This window comes from Impatiens glandulifera, chromosome 4, assembly GCF_907164915.1.
Source record: "Impatiens glandulifera chromosome 4, dImpGla2.1, whole genome shotgun sequence".
Classification (NCBI taxonomy): domain Eukaryota; kingdom Viridiplantae; phylum Streptophyta; class Magnoliopsida; order Ericales; family Balsaminaceae; genus Impatiens; species Impatiens glandulifera.
This window is the reverse complement of record NC_061865.1, coordinates 10,577,741-10,594,073: the sequence shown is the minus strand read 5'-3', so window position 1 is coordinate 10,594,073 and position 16,333 is coordinate 10,577,741. Positions and strand designations below refer to the sequence as shown.

Below are 16,333 nucleotides of genomic sequence, written 5' to 3'. Positions count from 1 at the left end.
AAAATAAGTTATAATGTCCAACAATTTTTTAAAAAATTTAATAAGTTAATATTTTAACTGATATATATATATATTTTTAATTTAGAAAGTTAAAGTTTTAGATCTAAAAAATTAACCTATATCAATTTTTAATAATTTAATAAGTTAATATGTCTGATATATTTTATTTATATTTTTTTTTTTGTTAAAGAGAATCGATCTATCTCTAAACAAATTTTTTTTTACACTTTAATTGAGCTTCTTAAGTCTATTTAAGGGGAGCCCCTCTTTCTTATTTATCAATAAAAAACTTTTTATGTGTGGGTGATAAAGAATCCTAAAAAAGATCAATTGACTCCTACATGGTCTCACAAAAATCTCTACTAACTGGACAGTGAGATTTTTCGGTCTGCGTACATACTCAAACAAAGAAGAGTCTAATCCGATCTTCATTCTCGTCGCTACTAAGTAACGGGGTTTCGGTTTTCTTTTCCTTTAGCTACTCAGATGTTGTGTCAAAGATTATATATATTTAATTTATTTTTATAATATTATTTTTAAATATAATTAAGTTATAACTTTTTTAAATATAAAAATTTAATTATAATTCAATTTCAATTTTAATTCCACTCATTATATAAATCCTTAATTTTTTTATAAAAAAAAAAATATTTTAAAAACAAACACCAATTCATTATTAATTTATTTTAGTAATTTGTAAAGTAAAAGGATTAAAAAAATGAAATAAATTGTTTTTAATTTGATAATGAATAGTAGAATGAAATTAGAAAGGTAGGAGAAAACTATAGAGAGAGAGAAGGAGATTCATCATACATCAGTCTTTCTGTTTTCTTTACCAGATCTCAATTTCTCCTCACAAAACCCTGTAAATTTCCTTACGCTTCGTCAAATTCATCTGTACAGCTCTCGGATCTCATTGTTGCTTCGCGCTCGCTCATTCCGTGGTTGATCATCTCTCTCTCCTACTCCCAACTCTCAACTGGATCTGGTCACGCACCTTCGCAAAGGACCTAATCATGAATCCGTTCTCGTCTGCAACGCGTCTGAGGTAAGTCGACAAATGTTTCTTCTCGTTCATCATTGCGAGCGTACATATTTCAATCGTTGCGAGTTTATTTCAGTTTTTAGTTGGTAAAATGTTAATGTGAGCTGGATCAGGAGTTATTGATATGAATACTGCTTCAAGCTACTCACTAGACTTCTAATCCTTGCTTAAATTGTTCTTGTTGGATGTACAGTCAATGTGCAAGAAGTTCTTATGATGCATTGCTTGAGGATTACTGGCCTTGCGTTTAAAAAAGCATTTGGCTCATTTGATTTGTGTGGATATGATTTTTGACTTTGATAGAGTAGAGAAATAGGTTAGGGAAGTTCATCAGAGTCACAAAGTTGAACTAATTTGTATTGTCTTAAACCTCATTCACAATGATTGCTTTGGTTGATGCACATATTAGTTGCCTAGTGTTCTTTTTTCTCACTTTCCACAAGATCTGTATTCTTTGAGTATGCAATACTTCCATGTATCACCTATATGAAAAGAGTTCATGTTCTCTTTTCTTGAATTATTAGCTTAAAGATGCAAGCAACAAATTATGAAAATATCTATAATCAAGATTGTCCCCAAGTTTATCATTCATACAACTGACTGAGGGTGATAAAACTTCTTCAGTTTTTATTTTCCTTCTAATGATCCGTTTGATTTGACAAATCTTATCGGCATCCTTAATTCCTTGTTTGACGGATAATAAATTGAAAAAGACTTGCAAACAAGAATAATGAATTAAAGAGATTCGAGTGAGAGGAAAATGGAAAACAAACGTTTTACAGGTCAGTCATATGTAGGTAAAGATACAGCGATTAGACAGGACATGTATTAAGAAATCGAACTATGGTATAAATTGTACCATTTAGTTTCATGGAGAAAGTAAGGGCACAAAAATGAATTTTCTCTGGCCAATACTTATCACTCCATAACAATGTAGGGACATGATACGGGCTATTCGTGCTTGCAAGACAGCAGCAGAGGAAAGAGCTGTTGTAAGAAAAGAATGTGCAGACATCCGCTCTTCAATTGGGGAAAATGATCCTGATTATATGCACCGTAATCTGGCGAAGCTCATGTTCATTCACATGCTTGGTTACCCCACACATTTTGGTCAAATGGAGTGTTTGAAGTTAATAGCATCATCTGGATTTCCAGAGAAGAGGATCGGCTATCTTGGCCTTATGCTACTTCTCGACGAAAGACAGGAAGTTCTGATGTTGGTCACAAACTCACTAAAACAGTATCCATTATTTTATGGTTCTTTTTTGTATTTTTTTTTCCACCTCAAATTGATTACTACAAAATTACTTTATTATCAATCATAATGTATTAGTAATAAATTTAACTCTTTGTTTCTTCTTCATTTTTATGCTACTTAAGAATTATATCCATTAAGAAACTTAACATACATTTAGAGATCTCAACCACTCCAACCAGTATATAGTGGGGCTGGCTCTTTGTGCTCTGGGAAATATATGTTCTGCAGAAATGGCTCGTGACCTTGCACCAGAAGTTGAAAAACTATTGATATTTCGGGACCCTAATATTCGGAAAAAAGTAAGTACTAATTTCAAGAATTGCATACCCTGCAAACACATGTTTTTCTTTCTCTTTATGTGTCACATTTGTTTTTGCTGTGATAATTAGCTTGTGATGGGATTTAGAAGATACTGCTAAAATTTTAACTTTGTTGAGAGTAGTTCTGTTCCCTTGATACTTAAATATGGCCCTGATTAGTTTCTAGTATAATTTTTTAGAAAGTATCTTTTGAAATATAGTTCCATTACCCATATAGTTCATCACAATAGATATGTATGCTCATATTTCCTAGTGTTAGCCACATTTCTTCATGAATTGGAAAGAAAACATCAGGAATACCTATCTTCTCTAGGTAGGGTAGGAAAATATTGCAATTGTATGTTTCATTTTAGTTATCAAAACAGACTCATCTTGCTTACCATGATCAGTTACACATTATAGCTCGCTCTTAAGTACATTATATCATCTTGGCAAAGCTTTATTCTGTATATCTCTAATCCTAGTACAATCATGATCCAATTCTTATTTCCTTTTTCGCTGCAATATTTTTTGATCAAGTCATCCAGTTGGGGGGATAAGTATACTAAAAATTCTGCAGCAATTGTAGAATACTTTCAGTATGCGTTTTTTTTTGCATTTACTCTCTTTCTGTTATTAATTATGATAAGTACATGGCTTTCTGTTCTAACAATATGCATAGTCAAAAAGTGACATTTGTATATTTTGTTGTATTCCTTCTGCTCCTAAGGTCCTTAAAGTTTATCTATTATGGAAATTAACTGTCATCAGGCAGCATTATGCTCTATCAGGATTGTGAAAAAAGTACCAGAACTGGCTGAAAATTTCATAAATGCTGCTGCTTCCTTACTTAAAGAAAAGCACCATGGAGCTCTGATTACTGGTATTCATCTCTGCATTGATCTATGCAAAGTTAGTGAAGATGCCCTAGAATACTTCAGAAAGGTAAATTGACAAGTCATACTGATCATTCATTGACACTCACATCATGAGTCATTTTTCATTGTATGCTTGACTTTATATGGAGCTTACTTTTGACCTTTAATGTTCTTGCTTATATTCTTGACCGGTTTGATGGTCCATGAAAGATCTCTTAAAATTCCCTCATTCTTACAGATCTATCTGAAAGAACCTCAAATCTTTGTTTTAGATGGATTTAAGATGAACCCAGTTGTAGAGGCAAACATCTTTATTGAAGCTCAAACATCTAACTGGCCTATTGCAACTCATCAGACTTCTTGCTTGCAAGATGGTCCATACATTGACAAACATCTGTCTTATTACCTTGGGCATAAAAAATCTCATTTATTTGATTGAGAGTTTTCTCTGAGTTGCTCATCATTTCTTTCTATCCAGTTGCTCCTCCTTGGTTAAGGAAATTGTCTTATCTCACTCTCTTCAAAATTTGCACCAGTAATAGTTACTGACCTATAATCTTGTCTGGTTGGATTTAATTGGTTGGTTACAAACATTATGATTCTTGCTCATACTGATATTACAAACTTGTTAGTATGAGCAATTGATGTATCTTATTGCTGTGAAACTTGTTTTCTACCAACTGTAAGAATGTACCAAATATATCTTATAGCTGTCAAAATTGTTTTTACATCTTTGCTATAGTATCTTAGATTGTTTCAAATTGCCTAGAAGCTGAGAAGTATCTTAAGCTAGACTTTGGCATTAAAAGATTCCAGTGGGTCGTGAAGATGTATCATGCTGTTACAAAAAATTTAGTGCTTTAATAGTGTTTTCATCCATGTAACATCACAAGCATAAGTCAGAATTGACCTAGATCTGCACATATGCCTTTCACATTTTGATGAAGCATTGTGATAGAATTCAATTCCTAGGGTTGAATTGATATCTAATGATGTACATTTTTTTTGGAAAGACCAAGAGGAATATGGAAGTCAAACAACCCAATCAAACTAATTATCAATGATGTTAATTCATATGCCCTTACAAAAGGTTGATCACATATTTATATCTAGTCTAATGATAATCTTATAAGATAAACTAGAGACAATAAATCCAATATAATTACTTATAATTATCAGCTGACATAATTATCCTAATAAATTAATAATAAAAATTAAAATTTACTCGCAATTATATAAACTAATTAGGCTTTGATCTTCCCGTCACGTCTTCTTTTCATTGCCCTTTGAAACACAATATTTATTCCGTATCGTATTGTCTCTTATCTTGATGTTGCTATCTGATCTCTCTTGATCATGCTTTATGCATTGTGCTAGAAATGAGAGCTCCCCTCCACATGGTTGTCTTTTCTGCAGTCAATCTAGATTCATTGGCATCTGGACATCTTGAATATTTACCTGCAGCTCTTCTTTTCAGAAGGTTTTGGGCCTTTTGGCTCATCCTCAGTTCATTTATCTGATCTAGCTCATTTGTGATAAATAAAGATAGTTTTGCCAGAGGAATTGCCAAGACCCATATGTGTCTTAACATTTTGAGACCTATGTTGTTTTGGGCTTATTCCTGTGATTTGTGCATATATATAAGTTAGAAGAAAGTATTTGAATTGACTAAATATGTAAATTGATGATTCACATTTTGGGCAAAGATATGGGATTGGACCAATTGATGATTCACATTTTGAGAGCCTTTTTTGGGCTTAATTTCTGTGAGCTTTTGCATATATATAAGTTTAGCCACTTTCACATGTGTGAGGATGGAGTTGTGATGCCACTTTATAGCATGTAGTTGATAAATTAACTTCTTATTAGATTTTTTTTTTTCTATATTCATACTTCTTTCTGACTGCAGAAATGCACAGACTCCATTGTCAAGGCTCTCAAGGATGCGGTGAACAGTCCATATGCACCTGAGTATGATGTCTCAGGGATTGCAGACCCTTTCCTTCATATTCGGCTACTGAGATTTTTGCGAGTATTAGGTCAAGGAGATGCAAATGCTAGTGATTTGATGAATGATATCCTTGCTCAGGTTGTATACATCTTTCTTCTTTATACCTACACTACAAAGCTTATTTTCCCTGCTGCCAAAGGCATTTCCAGGAATTCTCCAAATCTGGAACAAATGAGAATAAACTAGAAAAGATTACTGCTAAAACCTGAATAAATGATATCATTTTCAGTATCTTCCTTCATTCATGCCACTTCCCCTTGGGACTGCTGGAATTCAGGTCTTGCATGAGTTTGATGCAAATAACTTTGGAACCTTCTTGTTAGTATTGCATGGTCTATTAGTTTATGCAGCCTTTGCTTTGTAATCCTTTTTCATCTTTCTTTCTGATGGGTATACCAGTAGGTGTGCTTATCAAGAAAATGCTCACTAGAAATTTTGTAGAGAGTGATATCTTACTGCAACATTACTCATCTATTTCCAGGTTGCCACAAAAACTGAGTCAAACAAAAATGCAGGTAATGCTATTCTATATGAGTGTGTTGAAACAATCATGGGAATTGAAGACAGCGGTGGCTTACGGGTACTTGCCATCAATATCCTGGGGAGATTTTTGTCAAATCGTGATAACAATATCAGGTATCAATGGGAATGGATCCAATGATTACCTCCAGTTTTAAGAAGAAAAAAAAGCTGCATGCTGAATGTGACGATTGCATACTTCATACGTAAATACAGAATAAGTAATTCTTTGCGACAATCAACATATACTTGGAATTAACGATTGTGCAAAATCAATATGAAGACAACACTATTTTTTAAAGTGGTTTTGTTCATTATACAATTTGGTGCCCATGTGGAGTTGGATATACCGATGCTAACCTTTTGCTTTTATTAACTAGGGAAATAAATCAGTTATCTGATTTCACTTCAATAAATGCATGTTGATTCTCAGATGTAACCTTTTGCCTCTCACAGATATGTTGCCTTGAACATGTTGATGAGGGCTTTGTCTGTAGATACACAAGCTGTGCAGAGGCATCGAACTACAATCCTGGAATGTGTAAAGGTATAGTATGGCTACGTTCACCTATCATATTACATAATATGCACAGCACTTCAAATGATTTATGTATCCAAAAAGAGGTACATAGATGAAAGCATAAGATGCTATTTTCTAGAAGACCACTAGATCATCCGCTAGTAATGCAAAACTTTTCCATTACAAGTTATTTTAGATGAATTGCCTATCTGTCTAAGTCTTCATTGTTTTCTAGGGTAGCATTCGAGTTACTTTTTGCTTTCATATCCGCCCGTTTTCCACAAGTAAAAGATACAAACTTATTTCTTTGCTTAATCTTGTTGAAATATAGATATCCTATTCTTAGAATTGTGATTATCTAAATATCTGATATCATTGGAATAATCATATATGATTAGAATCCTATTACTTTGTGGTATCTTATGAATAGATAGATGTAAGGTTCTTTATTATCTAAGATAATATTCCCAGTATTTGTCTTTGGCTTAAAGATGCTTTGCCAACTTTGACAATGTCTGCCATAGGCATTATCGGAGGGCTTTTTTTCACTCTAATCCAGCTTTTTCTTTCATTTTCCTAATTTACTCTTGATGTTACTTTTGTTTGTATTATTCTTTTAACTCTACATAATAATCCTTGACAAAGAGGTTGAAAGTCTTTTCACAAGCTGCTTCTAAATCTTTGAGGTGTTTGGTTTTTTTAGATGATAAGAGAAGACATTAAGGAGTTGGGATTATGTCCTACTATTTTAACTATGTGAAGTTAATTTTGCCATCCCAAAAATGAACCCAAGACTTGATCTTACCATTATCAAAAGAATTTGAGAAAGCACTTTTTTTTAGAATGCACTTTACTATTATCTTAGATTTACATTCTTAATTTTTTGAACCATGTTAGTTTGACTTTTTAATACATTACTAGCTTCATATAATTTAAATATAACAAATCTTTGTTTATTATTAAAGGAAACAATTATTACATGGATACTTGTGAAAGGATGAATACATATTTTGAAATCTGAACTTATGAAATAAGTTCCTATTTATAAAAATGTTGCACATAAGGGCCTGTGTATATAAAAATCATTAAGTATTTTTATATGAACAGTTTTGTTCTTCTACAGATGATATAGAAGCTATATATACCTAAAAACGTCTAACTAGACCTGCCCATCCTAAATCTAAATATAATATTCAAATTGGTCAGCCCAAAATATAATATGTGACTGTCAGTCATGTGGACGATAAGAAAAATAAAAAATGTCTAACATGTAAATAGTTAATATCCGTTAAACTTTTCTGTTAAAAAGGAACGACTTAGGACATTTTGTAAATATAGGTCCTATTTATTAGAGAACGTTATTTGTTGCATTTTTCACTATTTTGGGTCCAAAATAGGTATTCGGCCTTTATGAATGATGAGATAAATTAGGCGTTCAATTTATTCAAATGGCAAGATAGAAAATAAAATATGAGATATAGTCTACAAAAAAATCTGGGAATTGTTGAACACTCATGGACGGTAGACTTCCAACATGACTATAGTAGAAAATAAATAATAAGGGTGTGAATACAATGGACAGTCATGAATTCAAAGTTATATTAGACGAGTTGAAAGAACTACTTATGCATATATTGTTAGATATATAAACCAAAGGATTTAGTTATTCATAAGGTTGCGCACCAGTTTTTCATCCCAAAAGAGGAATAGTATATCTAGTTAAAGAAAGACATGCCTAAAAATGTAGATAAATAAATATTACTTAGAATCTGGACTTATTCTTAATAACTATCCAAAGGATTTATTCTTAATTCTATGTCATAGCTTCCCAATCATGTATCATTTACTTACATTTTATAAAGAAAGTTATAATTATTTAATTATAAAAAACTTAACAAAATGAATGAATCAACCTCACAAAAATCATTCCATGAGACTATATTCATTTTCCCCCTCCCTCCTCCATATGCTTCCAGAACCTATAGTAACAATTGAGACACAAGATCTCACTTATCAAACAGATACCTCCTGCCCAAACCATGATTTTTGTATATGAACTCAGTCTCAGACCTAGTTCCTTCTCTATGCATAAAGAAAATTAAAAAAATTCTAAAAAAGTTGGAGACAAATCAGTTATAGATGACATGACTTTGAGGAAGCCTTCTAACATGAGGGCTAGCTAGGTCTCTAAACTACTTAGGACAGAGTAATACAGGCAGATACATAGATTAGAAGTGAGAGACAAAGCCCAAAAGCAGGAGACGATGCCATTGCTATTGTCACAGTCTGAAGTTACTTTTATAGAATTGCCAAGTTGTTCATGAAATTTACTTTAGTTTGAGGGGGAATGTTGGTATGAAACATCACAATCCTAAAATTATGAGATTATATCAATATTTTGTGTAATATGATCATGATTTGATTGAGTGTAATCTATATGATCAGATTTGATTGGCTATTATTACCTTTATAGTGCCGATAAATGAACAAAATGTTCTCTACTACACAAGATAATATATTATTTGTTAATGATATATCTTTTCTTCTTTGCTTTTCTACAATCATATTACCAGGACTCTGATGCTTCCATCAGGAAAAGAGCACTTGAAATCATATGTCTGCTTGTGAATGATAGCAATGTAAAGTCCTTGACAAAGGAGCTTATTGAATACCTGGAAGTAAGTGATCTGGAGTTCAAGGAGGATCTTACTGTCAAAATATGTTCCATTGTGGAAAAGTAAGTAGAAAAACTGTGTTGTTTGTTAAGGTGTTGGTTTTTACATTCTTAATTAGAGAACTTACTAAGTTGTTATGAAACTGGGCAGAAGTGGTAATATGATGTTTTACCTTATGTGTTAATCCATGTCATATCTTAACTTTTTCCACAAGGCAACATGGTAGCAAAAAGGATAAGACATGTGTTTCATCTGTCTTTATATCTCTATTGTTTTTGCTACCTCATCGTTCTGTCTTTCTTAGTGATGCACTTTCTTTCTTTTCTTCTGTGGCCTTTCTTGTTGACATCATACATTTTGGGTGCATATGACTTATTACAACAGTTCCATTTTAATTTACAAAATTGTTATAAATTAGTTTGGAACAGTAATTTAGGTTATGGTAAACACCTTTTCTATGGATTTTATTTCTGAATCTTCTTTGACATTTTCAATCCAGGTTTTCTGCTGAGAAAATTTGGTACATTGATCAGATGCTGAAAGTTCTTTCGGAGGTATAAATTCTGCTGCTTATAGCCCTCTGAATCCTGAAAGATGTTTCACTTGTGTCAAAGCATGTTTATGTATTATTTGTCTGGTAGATGGTTTCCTCTTTAAGTTTGTGTGCTGATATTTATATAGTAGTTAATATCATCCCTTTCATATGGTTTACCATTCAACATTTAATCCAACAAATGATGTTTATTCAGGCACCACACAAATTCCTGAATATTTTCTTTTGTATAAGATGTGACTGCATTATCTCTATGGTGAAATGATTTTGATAAAGCCTTTTTTTAGTTTTGGTCATTTTCGATGTACACACATGTTTCACATCCATTAGTTACCCGATTTAGATATTGAGCTCTGCACCAGCTTTTTTGGAGATGAAATTGTGAGCTATTGCTATTGCTATTGCATACAGTTTCCTATAAAGAAGGCCTAAATCATTTTCAGATGGAAACTTATTCTTGTTCCTGTAATTACCCTTTTAGTATCTCACAGAGAATGCTGATGCTTGAGCTATATTTTTAGGCAGGAAAATTTGTGAAGAATGAAGTGTGGCATGCTCTAATTGTTGTGATAAGTAACGCCTCTGATCTCCATGGATACTCAGTACGTTCTCTGTACAGAGCAGTCCGAACTTCAGGAGAACAGGTGTGTGATTATCCCTATGTACCATTGATGATTTTCTTTCCACGAGATCTATACAAGGATCGATGATGGTCTAGTTTGTTTTAAAATGAAAATAATATTCATAACATGCCTTCACAAAAATAGACAACATCTGACATCATAAGAGGGAGTAGTTTTTGTATGGTTCTTTTCATTTGATTACTCTGAAACATCTGATATCTTATGATTGAGATGTTTCCGATAATAATTTAAACTTCCATCTGTATTACTATTAACAAATAAAACTATTAGATATGCCTTTTGGAGTGTGATTCATGGTTTTCATAATTCATCAGGAATGTCTTGTTCGAGTGGCGGTTTGGTGCATTGGTGAATATGGGGAAATGTTGGTCAATAACATTGGAATGATCCATGAAGAAGAGCCATTAAATGTGAGTTTGACTTTTGCCATAATCTTAAAAGGAGTTTAGTTATTATTTTAATTGTTTTGCCACCATCTTAGGGGCATGCTTGGGTTTTCTCATTCATTGATGAACTTTAAAAATACATCTTTCACATGCAATTTCTTTTGTTTGATTGCAAGGGTTTTTATCAATTAATTCAATACAATAAATTACACTGAATATTAACTTAATTAGTTTTAAATTGTATGAGAAACAATTTTTACATATATTTTTAATTATCATTAATCAAATTAAATGTTTAACATTAGATAAAATTGAGTTGACCTAAAATTGAACACCTATTTTTTGCTCCACTTAATGAATTAAGTGGTATGCTCAATTTTGTTAGAAACCTTTTGAATTGAAAAGTACAGGACCTTTTCAGATTAAGTAATTAGACTAAGAGTAAGTTCATTACTGAAGATATGATATTATTCTGACTTGTTTGATTTACAGGTAACCGAGTCTGATATTGTGGATGTGGTAGAAACAGCAATAAAGCATCATTCCTCTGATCTGACTACTAAAGCAATGTGCTTGGTTGCTTTACTAAAACTGTCGTGTCGTTTCCCTGGCTGTTCACAGTATGTCTTTTATTTTCTCATTTATGTTCTCAATGGTCCAAGTATAACCTACTAAATACTCTGTCTTTTTATATACATGCAGCAGTTTAGTGTTGTTTATATAGTGTTAGTCATGCTAGGAAGAGAATATCCTAGTTATTATTCTCGCGCCAGGGATTATTTTAACCTCAGAAACTTCATATAGTCCTATTTGATGTGATCACAACTTGACATTCTTTTTATACCATAATACTTAACTTCATGTACATGGATATATAAGATGGTAAAAGTACTCTTGTAGTAAGATTCAAATATCAGTCATGACCTGCATCAATTTCTTCTGGAGAAAACTTGACCTCAAATATTCATTTTGTTCTCATGGATGATACTCCTGACTAACTAACTGTATGCCAATTCTAGTATCTGGTATTCAGAAAGTCAGAAAAGTTCTCCTTATATGCAGAACATTATTAGATAAAAATAAGAACGATTGCTATAGGTCTCATCTATAGTTATCGTTTCTCAAATTCAATAAAGTTCTCATATAAAAGTTATCCAATTGGTCCCACACAATATTCCAAATGGGCTCAATTAGTATTGCAATGTATTATATCATGCATCCATATTAGCATGAGCTCTTTTAACATTTGCAAATGCACATAGTGAACCCTTTGAATTCAAATTAGATTAATGCATTTTCTACTTTGTAGGCGAATCAATGATATTATAATCAAATCTAAAGGAAGCCTTGAGCTTGAATTGCAGCAAAGATCCATCGAGTTCAATTCTATTATCCAGAAGCATCAGAATGTCAGGTATGTGCACATTCTTTAACCTTTTATTGCTTAATGATTACTTCTTCTTCTGATTTATTATACAAGTTTCTGGTAGTGGAAGTGATTAAACTGTTGGTTTTTCCATGTAGATCTGTGCTTGTTGAAAGGATGCCTGTTCTGGATGAAGCAACCTATGTCCGAAGAAAGGATGGGGCCTTGCCAGCAGCAGTCACTTCCTCAAATGGAGCTGCACTTAAGCTTCCAAATGGAACAGTTAAAGCTAGTGCTGCTCCTCTTGTTGATTTACTCGATCTAAGTTCAGATGATGCTCCAGTCCCTACCCCATCTGGCAATGATTTGCTTCAGGATCTGCTTGGTGTTGATTTATCCCTATCTGCGCCTCAAACAAGTAAGTTTCTGTTATTTTATTTTATTTCTTAAAGACAGCTATTTTGAAAATTGGTTTTTCATAAATAAGGTGTTAAGAGATTCTGCACCCTAAGTGCCTCGAAATTTATCTATTTCTGACACCATATCTATAGTTAGCACATTCATCATAGTTTTGGGACTCCTCAATTGCGTTTTGCCCTTGATCATTATCATTTGGATATGTATATTTTCCACAGTAGGAATGGAGTGTTCTATTCTCATCTTAACATTTTACAATCCAGTACCATGCTTCGATTTGTTCATGCAATCACAAATTCTGCATGTATATTTGGAAACTAATATTTTATCATAATCAAGATCTCATTGTAAAATCGCCAAAGTTCAAACTTAAAGTGATTTTGTTTTTCGTTTGGTATAAGATTTTATCTGGATCATGATCAAATTACATTTTTGGATCATGATCCTGATTGTAGTGTGATTTTGTTGCTTCATTTGATATAAAGATTCGTAACTAATGTAGATTGTTTAGATAATTATCAATGTGACAAAAAAGTTAATAACAAAACAGGCCATAGTTTACTTGTTTTTATAGCATCATAATTAGTGGTATGTTTGAGAGGCTTACTGAACTCCTAGTTCCTCCATAAGGGTTTACAAAATGTCCTTACCTATTCTAAAGTAAAAATTAAATCTAAAAATCTATATCTTTTTTTCAGATAGCAGACAGGCCCAAAAAAGTGGTACAGATGCTCTATTGGATCTCTTATCTATTGGGACGACACCAGAACCAGATCAGATAAACTCAAACACTGATATATTATCGTCCAAAAAATCTTCAGTGGGTATATTGGAGAGTTTATCATCACCTTCCTTACCATCTGCACAACCCATCTCTCCTGCCACTGGCTCTTCTATGATGGATTTACTTGATGGCTTTAGTCCTAGCACCGCAGTGGTTCCAGGTACAAATTGAGTCATTCTCCTTTGTTATTAATTAAGCTGTTGGATATTGTCAGGCTGTAATACCAATTCTCTTTTTCATTGCTGATCAGAAAAAAATGGCCCTGTTTATCCATCAATAGTTGCATTTGACAGCAGTTCATTGAGGTTAACATTCAACTTCTCAAAACAACCTGAAAATCATCAGACAGCCCTCATCCAGGCTACTTTTACAAACAAGTCAACTACTCCCTATACAGATTTTATTTTCCAGGCAGCTGTTCCAAAGGTGAGCTGTCACATATGCGTGTCTATTTTTGTGGCTTTGGTCTTTTTATTGATTTGTGCGTAGAAATTGGCTTTAGCATTATTCTCTGCATGGACTTTGAAATGTTCTGGGTGAGGTATATTTTTTTCATTTTCTTCATAAGTTAGAATAATTTGCTCAATCTAAGGTGGATAAAAAGAAAGAATGAATATTTTGGCATTTTCATATATATAGAATTTCACTGCATCAACTAGGAAAAGAGGACTTGCAAATGATGATAATTTTTTGATCTTATTGACAACTAACTTTTCATGTTTTGTATTCCCCCACCCCCCCATTTCGTTCAATGTTTTCTTTCTATGAAATGCAAAGTAGACCTTTAAAAACAAAATTCATAATTTCTTGTTTCAGTTTAGAGTGGGGATTTTGTTGATCTGTGGTCAGTACTGTAACGATAGTAATGAGATTTATTACTAATATAGTAGGGTAGTATGGTAATTAGTAATAGGATAGGGATAGTATGGTAACTAGTAGAGTAAATAGATTAGCGGGTTAGTAGTATATAAACTGTGTACTAATTACCAAAATAATTAGTTGGTTTTGGATGTTTCAACTAACAAAACAAATTGATGTTAAAGCAGCTTCAAACGACGTAAACCAATGAAAAATACAATTTTCTTCGTATCAGGATTGTTTCCATATGACTTGGCTATGAAATTAAGTGTAATTAATTCTTTGACCACACTCTTTGAATGATAATGAGATATGATTATTTAATGTGCAGTTTCTTCAGTTACATCTTGATCCAGCTAGTGGTAATACTCTTCCTGCAAATGGTAATGGATCAATCACACAAAATCTACGAATCACTAACAGTCAACATGGCAAGGTATTATCTTATTTATATGATATCTTGTAGCGTTGTGTTCTTAACTACAATATGTCAATTTCAGAAATCCATTGTCATGCGGATACGAATAGGATACAAAATGAATGACAGAGATGTTTCTGAGGAAGGACAAATAAGTAATTTTCCACGTGACTTGTGAGATTCAATTTGACTCGCGAAAAGAGAATCGGAATTTATCGGCCTGCAAAGGTTAGCATATTTGTTTTTTGGATCTATTATTGTGGAGAAATATGGCTGACCTTATTATTCAATTTGGATTTTGATTTTTAAGTTTTAAGGATACACCCCATGTTTGTGTACAATATGTTATAGAAAAAAACAAAGTATTCACCAACCTACAAAAGTTTGTGTGTAAGAGGCAAGCTAGTCTGTCACAATTCGGCATCTGAGCCTGTTTGTTTTTAACAAACTTCGTTTTGTGTCTTTTGTTCCCTTGATGTGTTTGTTGTCTTTGGTCGTAGAATGCTCTAGTCCCGATTTCATGTTTACTTCTATGGGTGACAGATAGAAGTTGAATCTTTGTTGGTAAACATGTATTTGGCCTTACTTAATGTCTCATATTCGATTCTCATTTGAAGTTTGAGTATCACTGTGAGTGCTAGCTTCTTAAATAATAAACAAACAAACATGGGTAAGGTCATTCCAATGAGGAAGTAGGTTTAACCTTTAGTAAGCAAACAATGTGGGGGGAGTAGGGCTAAAAATGAATAGAGTAGCTTGGTCAACACTCGATTCGAGTGGTTATATAACTCGACTAAGTACTCGTCGAGCTATTCGAAAAATAAATATTATATTTTATATTTTAAAATTTATATTTTATAATTTTGTTAAAAATTTAAATTATCTCAATTTCTCGAGTTTGAGCTTAAAACGAGTCGAGCTCTTGACCTACTCGAAATCGAGTTAATTGAGCTTGAGCTAAGTTCTTGAGCTCCGTTAAAATTTAGGCTAATCGAGTTGAGCTCGAGCGCTACTTCTATATTCGAGCTTGAGTATTAATTTTAGTACTGAACTCGAAATATTTAATATTTCTTGAGCTCAACTCATTTTCAGTCTTAGTAGTGGGAGGAGGGTAGATTGGTCTTTTTGATTCCGGATCTGGGTGGGCTCTACATGATTTTTAAAACCATCTCTGATCCGTTTGGTTGAGGGAATATTTGCAAGACAACATTTGTACAATATTTTTAAATTCTAAGATAAAATATGACTACCATATCTTCTTAATTTTTAGAAAATGATAACCTTTTATTAATATAATAAACAATTAAACCATTGCTACTTATTTTTTCAAACTAATCACTTTTAGAAGTTGTTGATGTGTCATTGTGTTGTATTGAATAAAAAGGTTTTAGTTTGACTCTTTTTAAATAAAAATGGTAAAATGTAATAATTTTATTTTTCTATGTTCATACTATTTGTTTCCTTCCATTACTCTTGTATTAATAAAAAAATTATATTGCAAATTTAAAATTTGCTAATATTTCAAGAATAAGTTAAAAGGAGTGGGCCAATGATTGATTCTTTTAGCAGGGACAGGCAGGCTGTCTGGTACAATGGCTTTTTCTTGAAAAAAATTGCCAAATTCCATATTTGAATATTGATATATATATATATATATATATATATATATATATATATATATATATATATATATATATATATA

General features: G+C 32.5%; 1 protein-coding gene across 1 annotated transcript; it reads left to right on the top strand.

The window, feature by feature from the left end:
* Positions 1 to 766: 766 nt before the first annotated feature.
* Positions 767 to 15,102, top strand: LOC124933698 (AP-1 complex subunit gamma-2-like). Its single transcript, XM_047474138.1, has 18 exons — positions 767 to 1,048; positions 1,983 to 2,285; positions 2,461 to 2,602; positions 3,374 to 3,547; positions 5,390 to 5,569; positions 5,973 to 6,127; positions 6,467 to 6,557; positions 9,104 to 9,267; positions 9,705 to 9,759; positions 10,280 to 10,402; positions 10,717 to 10,812; positions 11,281 to 11,408; positions 12,098 to 12,202; positions 12,313 to 12,572; positions 13,270 to 13,515; positions 13,606 to 13,781; positions 14,545 to 14,649; positions 14,714 to 15,102. The coding sequence occupies exons 1-18, from the start codon at positions 1,017 to 1,019 to the stop codon at positions 14,807 to 14,809; spliced, it is 2,631 nt and encodes an 876-aa protein (XP_047330094.1). The 5' UTR covers positions 767 to 1,016; the 3' UTR covers positions 14,810 to 15,102.
* The last annotated feature ends 1,231 nt before the right edge of the window (positions 15,103 to 16,333 follow it).

Excerpts from the sequence above, each read along its gene's own strand:
- LOC124933698 (XM_047474138.1), top strand. The coding sequence starts at position 1,017 with ATGAATCCGTTCTCGTCTGCAACGCGTCTGAG. Across the intron at positions 10,813-11,280 it reads ATGAAGAAGAGCCATTAAAT|GTAACCGAGTCTGATATTGT; the intron begins GTGAGTTTGACT and ends TTTGATTTACAG. Across the intron at positions 12,203-12,312 it reads CAGAAGCATCAGAATGTCAG|ATCTGTGCTTGTTGAAAGGA; the intron begins GTATGTGCACAT and ends TTTTCCATGTAG.